A 9,522-nucleotide genomic window follows, 5' to 3' on the forward strand; every position below is an offset into this window, starting at 1 on the left:
AAACTGTGGCTTTCAGGGTGTCGTTCTGTGTTCATTTGCACTGATTACGTGCTGCCGTTGGGTGCTATTAAAATCTTCGTATAATCGTACCAGAATGTGGATGACTTGCTCCGGCTCCAGCCCTTCCACCGGAACCCCGTTCACCTCTACCAATTTGTCTCCAGCATACAACAACCCTGCAACAAAAAAGGCCGATGTGAAGAGCTCCACCAAAGAAGAGGTAGGCAAAGACACGCTGCGCTTTCAAGAGAGAGCTGGATTCTTGGCCCCAGATCTGGGCAAAGATATTCAGTGCGCAGACTAGACATAGTCTCAACACTCTAGCCTTTCATATAAGTACAAGTATCAGAGGAGTGGGTAGGATGCCAGCCTCCAGGAAGGCCTGGGGGTCCCCCGGAATTACAGCTCATCTCCAGTCTACAGGGATCAGTTCCCCTGGAGAAATATGGGTGCTTTGGAGGGTGGATTCTCTGGCATTGTACCCCACTGAGGTCCCTGTCCTCCCCAGGCTCCATCCCCAGATCTCCAGGAGTTTTCCAAACTGGAGCTGGGAGCCCTATGTCCTAGGGGTGCCAGGTCCGTCGGACCATCCCGCAGGGGATGGGGGTGAACTTACTGGGAGTGGGGAGGGAAGAAGCCAGTGCGGGCAGGGGTCCCCTGGTTTTGGGCGTTCCCCTCTGCCACCAGCCAGCTGGCTGGCAGGGGGGAATTACCCCCCCCCCCAAACAGGCAAGAAGCTGGAAATATACATGACGTGCCTATTGTTGGAAATGTATGTGTTTGCAAGGTCTCAGATTCCAACCATTATAGGGTTAACTTGTTTGCCTTTCTATGCTATTGTCTAGACTGACCTGGAAGGAAAAACCTGGCAGACAGCCAATGTGGAAAAAGCCAGCGAATCTGAGTGTGTTTACAAACAATTATTGGTTACTATTTTCAGGTGTCTTCCTTTCTAGGGGTCGAGAAGAAGGTTGCTTGAGAAGTGTGTAACTGCTTTGAGAAGTAAGCAGCAGAAATGTAGCTCTTAGATGTTTTGTTTATTTGTAGTTTTCCTGTATACCCTTTACCATTAGAAATAAAGCTTTTTAAACAGAAAGTCTCCGCATTCAGTGAAGCAAAATCCATTGACACACTGAACAATTTAAGCATTTTTTACTATTTTTCCAACATATGTCACCTAGAAGTGATGTAGGGACGTTAGCGGGTAATGCTCTGGTTTGTGGGCAAAACCTCTATGATAGAATTAGCTTCCACCATAGAGTTTTGCCCAAAAATCAGAGCATCCCAACAACATCATTGACATGCCTACATCACTTCCAGGTTACGTAAGCACCTCGTGTATTTCCGGCTTCTTGCCTGCTTAGGGGGTAATTCTCCCCTACCACCCATCTGGCCGGTGGCAGAGAGAAGCGCCCAAAACCAGGGGGTCTGGCATCCCTACTACATCCCAACCCTCTGCTGGTGGCCAGGGAGGACTTGGCAACCCAAGGAGTGGGCTTTTTTTTTTTTTTAATGGACCCTCTGAAGTGAGCTTTTGAAGCCTCCAAGACCCCATTTCAGTGAAGGCCTCTAGGTGGGAAAAGGAAAATGGTGCCTTTCTTTTCTTATACCAAGGGTTCCCTGGAAAGTATGCTGGTAATCAGCTGCCACCACACAGGATCTCCTGAGAACATCTAGACTGACCTGTTGAGAAGGTAGTCTTCCAGAGCAGTAGTACAGCAAGAACAAGATAACCTATAAGCAACCTGGCAGTACCCATGCAGTCTAGCACACGAGGAAGAGATTAAGTGAAATATCCCAGAGAAACAGACTGCACTAAGTAAAGCCCAAAAGATGTCTTCATCAAAAGGTTCATTGCAAAAGAGAAGGGGGGGGGGGAAGGGAAATAGAAAGCAGCTAACCCACCATCCCTTCCCTGATGCACATTTTAAATTCCTCTTACCGCTTCTATCTGCCAACCCGCCATGGATGACTCTTGCCACCGTAATGTCTCCTGTTAGCTCGTGGCGTTTAATAGTGGCCCCCTAGGGGAAAAATGTTTTAAATGCATTATTTCTTTTCCTTTCCCATTTTATTCATTTAAAGTGTACAGTTGGTGAGTTTTCAGAAATTAATACAGATGGTAGAGAAACATTAAGGATGGATCCCTCAGCAGATGTTCCTTCCCTCTGTAGATGCTCCATTTTTCTGCCAACCTCTGCCTCCTCCCTCAGCTATAGAGCCAATAGGTAGGCAGGATCCAAGACAGAAGAAGAAGAGGAGACTGGATTTATACCCCGCCCTTCACTACCTGAAGGAGTCTCAGAGCGGCTTACAATCTCCTTTTCCTTTCCCTCCCCGCCATGGAGAACCTGTGAGGTAGGTGGGGCTGAGAGAGCTCTCAAGAACTGCTCTTCAGAGAACAGCTCTGAGAGAACTTGTGATTGACTCAAGGTCACACCAGCCGCTGCATGTGGAGGAGTGGGGAATCAAACCCGGTTCTCCCAGATAAGAGTCCGCGCTCCTAACCACTACACCAAACTGGCTCTCAGAGAGAGACATCATGTTTCTTAAGAAGCACACAATATCAGCCACCACACAATTGGATTTCATTAATGTGAAAGCCACATAATCCCCCGTAGCTCTATTCCTAACAGAATCATTTTAAAAAATCATGAGGAGGAGGAGAGAACCATGTACTGACCAGAAGGACAGGATAAGGATGTTATAGTTAGTCTACTCAGATGTAGAAAACCTGTATCTGTCCCTTGGGCTCAGGCTGTAAGGACATAAGTGGAACCTGCTGGGCCAGACCAGTGGTCCATCTAGCCCAGCATCTGGTTTCTCACAGCAGCCAACCAACTGCCCTGGCCAGGCCAACAGTTTCTTAAAAACAGGTAAAATATGATCTAAATCAGAGGTCCCCCAACCCTTTTGAGCCTGCGGGCACATTTGGAATTCTGACATGGCACAGTGGGTGCAGCAACAAGATGGCTGCCACGAAATGGCTGCCGCAGGAGGCAGTAGGGTTGCCAGGTCTCATGAATGCACTGGCGGGAGGTAGGAGGGAGCCTTCCAGCAGCGGATCTGGGCTCTGCGATGCAACATCACATGGAAGTGATGCCATCACGTTGGGGACGTCATCTGGTGATGCTCTGGTTTGAGGGCAAAACACGGTAGTAAAATTGCCCTCAAACCATAGAGTTTTGCTCAAAAACCAGAGCATCGCTGCATGATGTCCCCAACATGATGACGTCACTTCTGGGCGATGTAGGGGACATCGCCTGGTGATGTCACTCTATGGGGGTGGGGTGATGCTCTGGTTTGAAGGCAAAACACTTTAGTAAAATTGCCCTCAAACCATAGAGTTTTGCTGAAAAACCAGAGCATCACTGCATGATGTGCCCAGCATGATGACGTCACTTCCGGACGATGTAGGGGACATCGCCTGGTGACGTCACTCTATGGGGGTGGGATGATGCTCTGGTTTGAAGGCAGAATACTGTAGTAAAATTGCCCTCAAACCATAGAGTTTTGCTGAAAAACCAGAGCATCACTGCATGATGTGCCCAACATAATGACGTCACTTCTGGACGATGTAGGGGATGTCACTCTTTGGGGGCGGGGTTCCCCCGCTGGTCAGCTGGTCGGCAGAAGCCCCCAAAACTGGAGGATTCCCTGCCTGGACCCGGGGAATGGCAACCTTAGGAGGCAGAGCCAGCTACAAAATGGCTGCCACAGCTTAACTTTAGTAACACAGTGCAGATCCTTGTGTCCTGGGGGCAGCTGTGGCTGAAGTAACATTTTTTAAAATTTGCAAAGCTAATCAAATCTCCTATAGTCATCAGAGGTCTTGCTGGGCAAAAGGCCTAACTGGTTTCTCCCACTTCCTAAAAACGCTCGATGGGTGCCACAAAGGTGTCGGTGGGTACCATGTTAGGGGCCCCTGATCTAAATCTAAAAACAGTCTTGTACAATTACTGAATATCTGCCCAGGTCATTTAGAAGATGCTTCTTTACAACTAAATCTTCAGTCCACACGCACATCTTCAACCTCAAAAGCGTATCATACCTTTGAACACACGTTTAAAGGCAAACATAAATGTAGCAAAATGAGCATGAGTTAAAGGGTGAGGTAACTCAAATTCTGTACGCCATTTTTTTAGAACTTCGAGGGAAATTTATTACTAAGAACAGGCTGCACAAGTTCAAATGTAAAATGGAACTTTACGACCCGATGGGTGCCACAAAGGTGTCGGTGGGCACCATGTTAGGGGGCCCTGATCTAAATCTAGAAACAGTCTTGTACAATTACTGAATATCTTCCCAGGTCATTTAGAAGACGCTTCTTTACAACTAAATCTTCAGTCCACACGCACATCTTCAACCTCAAAAGCGTATCATACCTTTGAACACACGTTTAAAGGCAAACATAAATGTAGCAAAATGAGCATGAGTTAAAGGGTGAGGTAACTCAAATTCTGTACGCCATTTTTTTAGAACTTCGAGGGAAATTTATTACTAAGAACAGGCTGCACAAGTTCAAATGTAAAATGGAACTTTACGAGGGGTTGCTTGTTTTTCACAAGGCAGACAATCCTCATGGCTTCCTCGTTTTCAGGGATGTTGTCCGGCAGAGGTGGAAGAATCGGTTCATAATCTTTCTGGGCCACAGTATCGTGAGCGGATAGTAAAGCCTGTGTGTGGGGGGAATGGAGGGGTTAGACCATCTTGGAAAGCGACTTCTGGGAAGTAAGATGTGGAAAGAAGAAGAGGAGATTGGATGTATACCACGCCCTTCACTCGGAGTCTCAGAGTGGCTTACAAACTCCTTTCCCTTCCCCTCCCCACAACAGACGGGGCCGAGAGAGCTCTTTCCAGAACTGTCCTTGAGAGAACAACTCTTGTCAGAACTATGGCTTGCCCAAGGTCATCCAGCAGCTGCAAGTGGAGGAGTGGGGAATCAAACCCGGTTCTCCCAGATTAGAGTCCGCGTACTTAACCACGTGGGGTACAAGGCCACAGAGGCCTCCCTCCAAAGCAGACATTTTCTCCAGGGGAACTGATCTCTGTAGTCTGGAGATGAGCAGTAATTCCGGGGGATCCCCAGGTCCCGCCTGGAGGCTGACATTCCTAATTGACAGTCCAATGCTCCCATTTGGTTTTTCATTTGGGCACCTTCTAGCAGAAAGCTGACATGTCAGTGTTCATTGAATGTGACTTATTAATCTTATTTGTTCTCATACCATTCCTGCAAGTTGGGTCACAGTTACTGCCCTCGTAGAGATGGGGGGACTCAACCAGAAATGAATGGACAGGCTGTGTGAGAAGGGATCTTTTCCACATCCAGGCTCCATATCCAATCCAGAAGCTCTTCCACTGAGCCACAGCCCCTCCACCAAATAATAATAATTCTTTCATGGCAATAAAATACTAAGTGGCCAGTTGGCAGAACAGGAAAGAAGGTCTTCAAGGAATGAGTTGCCCCCTTTCAACTAGAAGGTAAAAGTTTCCCTTGATCGAAAGCTAATCGAATCCGACTCTAGGGATGCGGTGCTCATCTCCATTTCCAAGCCGAAGAGCCAGCACCGTCCGAAGATGTATCCGTGGTCATGGAGCCGGCATGACTGGATGCCGAGGTGCACGGAACGCTGTTACCTTCCCACCGAAGCGATACCTATTTATCTACTTGCAATTTCTTGCTTTCGAACTGCTAGGTTGGCAGGAGCTGGGGCCAGAGACAGGAGCTCATTCCGTCATGTGGCACTCGGGTCTCGAACTGCTAAACTACAGACCTTCCAGTCTGCAGCTCAGCGTCTTAACCTCTGAGCCACTATACATCTTCGTAATCTTCTGCTCCTCTTCCTCCTAGCCAATCCGCCATGTGACAAATTTGGGGGTCAGTACTTGCCTTCAAGTGGGGGCCACGTAGAAGTCGCCTCAGCTCCCTGACCTCTGATGTTGGGTGGACTCCACGCAACAACTCCGCTACCTGAGGATAAGTAAGGAAGACTAAATGAACCTTCAGAAAGCGTACGATATGTTCCTTGGTGCTTTCTAAAAAAAAAAAAAAGGGCTGAAAACCATTAAAATACTAAGTAGTAAAATGCACCAACAAATATTTGATCAAAATGCCTCTGTGCTCTTTCCCAGCCCTGCCCTGGATAGCCCAGAGTTGACTTGGAAGCGAAGTAGGGTCGGCCCTGGTAGCACCTTAAAGACTATCTGAAGAAGAGAGCAGTGACTCACGGAAGCTCATATTCTACCCTTCGTGTTATGCTTGCTGGATGGGATAGGACTTTAATGTAAACAGCCCTGGAGTAGAGTGATCTATCTCCTTGCTCTGGTGCAAGGCGGCCTACCTATGTTATTGCAACTGCAGCAACTCAACTGGTCTAGTCCATGGCCCTGCATCTCTCAGAAATAGGTGAAGAAGAGGATGGGGTGCAGAGCAGACCAGATTCTAGCCACCATTCCTGGATGGTAACTGAACATAAGAACATAAGAGACGCCAATGTTGGATCAGGCCAAAGGCCCATCCAGTCCAACACTCTGTGTCACACAGTGGCCAGAAATACCAGGTGCCATCAGGAGGTCCACCAGTGGGGCCAGGACATTAGAAGCCCCCCCACTGTTGACCCCCCCCAGCACCAAGAAGACAGAGCATCACTTGCCCCAGAGCCCCTATCTATACCTTGTGGCTAATAGCCACTGATGGACCTCTGCTCCATATGCTTATCCAATTCCCTTTTGAAGCCGTCCATGCCTGTAGCCGCCACCACTTCCTGTGGCAGTGCCTCTACATCACTGCCTCTACATCTACAACTGCCTCTACATCACTCATTTTGCGTGTACTTCTGTTGCCTATGGTGACCATGCTCTTGTAACATCAATGGTTTCCTGTCCAAGTGGCCCCTATCCCTTTCCCTTGCAAAAATTACCGTTCCCGCCACAAAAATACCAATGTGGACCTGCTTTGTGTTGATTTCCAGAAATGTTGGCTGTAGGAGGATACAGTGGTACCAAAGCAAGGCATGACACATTCTCCCAGACGGGAAACGTTGAATTTTGCTGTTGGGTGATCTCAGTATGCCAACTAAACTTACCCTAGCGTATGCAGAAAAAGAGTGGTGACCATCTTAGCATTAGGGCGCCCTTCCCAGAGAATTCATTATTAAAAACCCAGGAAAAAAAAGGGTTTTCTAAATTGTGGGTTATTTCCTATCACAGAGGATCAGCCTCCATCAAGAAAATCCATCTTACCTCATGGGTCAAGGCGCGTGCCTGTGGTGTGAGAGGAACCGGCTTCCTTTTGATGTATTGATGAAGACACTCATACACCTAAGAGTAGAAAGTATTGGAGATCAATAAATCACTGCTGCGGCAAAGTGTCAGGTGGGAAACATTATCCATGCAAATGGATTACACACATGCTCCACACATCCCCCCCTCCCCCAGTTACCCCATTTCCTTCTGCGTGGGTTTTAAACACATACATCTGCCTTGTCTTTTAGGTGCCTATTTTCCCAACCATGCGCCTACAACAGTGATGGCGAACCTTTTAGAGACCGAGTGCCCAAACTGTGACCCAAAACCCACTTATTTATCGCAAAGTGCCAACACGGCAATTGAACCTGAATACTGAGGTTTTACTTTAGAAAAAACAACTCCTACATTAACTTAAGATGATCCAAACAAAGTAAGGAAAGCAATCCCAAATGCTTTCATTTACTTAAAATTATTTGGCAGAGAATTCGACACTTTAATGATGGTCTGGGCCTGGCTGGGACGATGGCACGCGTGCCCACAGAGAGGGCTCTGAGTGCCACCTCTGGCACCCGTGCCATAGGTTCGCTACCACTGGCCTACAACATACATGCGTCTTTACCCCAACATCCTGCACTATCTTGGAAATCAGATGAATCTGGCTACTTAACTATGTTTTGTGCATCATACATTTGTAAAGCACGGGCAGAACCATACTGGAGTTGTACTGTGGATGCCATTCGCACAAAAAAGGCATGCTGTATAACACAGCTGTCAACCGTTTGGTGTTCTAACACCCCAGTGGAACCCAATAAACGCAATAACCTTTGACCTGAAAAACTGCTAGCCATTCTAGTACTGGAACTACTACATTGCACAAAAAAGGCATACTGTATAACACAGCTGTCAACCATTTTGTCAACCATTTGGTGTTCTAACACCCCAGTGGAACCCAATAAACGCAATAACCTTTGACCTGAAAAACTGCTAGCCATTCTAGTACTGGAACTACTACATAGTACGCCACATGAGAATCACTGTGACTTCTCTTGGCCCTGGCACCAACCTGGTGAAACTCTCTGTTGACTTCTCTTCTGCATGAAAGAATCGCAGCAAAAATCAACCTACCCACATAACAGCTTTTGCTCAAATTCATCCCAATCTTCACTCATTTTTCTTTCCCTTCTCTCCAAAGACTTCTAAAGGGCTTTTGACAAACGTCTCTCACCAAAGGCTCCTGAGTAAACTTAGCACGAACGGCATCAGATTCGTGGAAGTTTGTGGCTGCTCTTCAGTTCACGAACATTACTTCACAAACCACAAACTGGCTAAAATTCGTGCTGAATAGTTCATGAGCTGGTTTGTGCCCATCCCTAATCTGGGATTCCATAAGGACTGGTGTTAGGGCTCGTGCTATTGTAGTTGTTCATAAATGTTGTGGAATTAGGGGTGAGCATTATAGTTCTACGGTTTCAGAAGATATAACATTATTCAGGATGTTTCATGTCCTGAGCTGTTATAGATTGTCTTATATAACACCCGTATTTTTTTTTCCAGACAAAAAATAATTTACACACCCAGTCTAGAGCAGGAGACAGCAAATCATCAGTGGAAGAATGAATTCTCTTCACACCCAAAGCCTTTGCTCATTACAGGTCCCCACTATGAAATATACTTAAAATTAATCCTCAATGATACAGACAGAAATCAATTCCATACGCTGCAAGGTAAAGCACAATCATTACTAAAATGAGTTGGTTCTCAATGGAAGAGACGTTACCTTTAGAAGAGACTGTAGCCACGGGGACCGGAGAAGGTCGTACAATATGCCAACCCCGTTGGTATCTCTTTTATAGAACTGGCTTAGTTCTTGCAGGACCAGAGACAGGACATGAGATAAACCTAATTCCCAAACCCCAGAGATAACACAAGATTAATACAGACAACACGTCCCTCAAATTCATCTACAGATTTCTTGTCAGGATAACAAGTCAACAGAAAGCATAACCGAAGTTGGGAGACATATTCATCTCTAAACATAGTCTGGTTTTGTTCACAATAGTGTTTGTCTATGGGAATTGCATTATTCCCTCTGGGACATTTGAAGGATGGATAAGGGGAAATTGTATGCATATGCAATCTTAGCAGGACTTCTTGGGCTCCCTAAAGCTTGTAGTCATATCATATTGTTGGATTATGCGACAAAACTACCGAAATCGAGTTGTATTCCTGAAATGTAATTATATAGGGCTGGCTGCAAAGGTGTCCGCTCATACA

General features: G+C 46.6%; 1 protein-coding gene across 1 annotated transcript in view; it reads right to left on the minus strand.

Moving 5' to 3' along the window:
* Nucleotides 1-9,147, minus strand: part of MPP4 (membrane protein, palmitoylated 4) — a gene marked incomplete at its 5' end in the record, with an annotated part of 40,853 nt that extends 31,706 nt beyond the window's left edge. Inside the window, 6 exons of the mRNA XM_015425515.1 lie at nt 91-176; nt 1,943-2,024; nt 4,545-4,676; nt 5,891-5,971; nt 7,243-7,320; nt 9,026-9,147. Of these exons, the coding sequence (XP_015281001.1) occupies nt 91-176; nt 1,943-2,024; nt 4,545-4,676; nt 5,891-5,971; nt 7,243-7,320; nt 9,026-9,147 (581 nt within the window). The remainder of the gene's footprint in view (nt 1-90; nt 177-1,942; nt 2,025-4,544; nt 4,677-5,890; nt 5,972-7,242; nt 7,321-9,025) is intronic.
* Nucleotides 9,148-9,522: the final 375 nt, after the last annotated feature.

The sequence above is a fragment of the Gekko japonicus genome, unplaced genomic scaffold (genome assembly GCF_001447785.1).
Source record: "Gekko japonicus isolate JY-2015 unplaced genomic scaffold, Gekko_japonicus_V1.1 scaffold604, whole genome shotgun sequence".
Lineage (NCBI taxonomy): Eukaryota > Metazoa > Chordata > Lepidosauria > Squamata > Gekkonidae > Gekko > Gekko japonicus.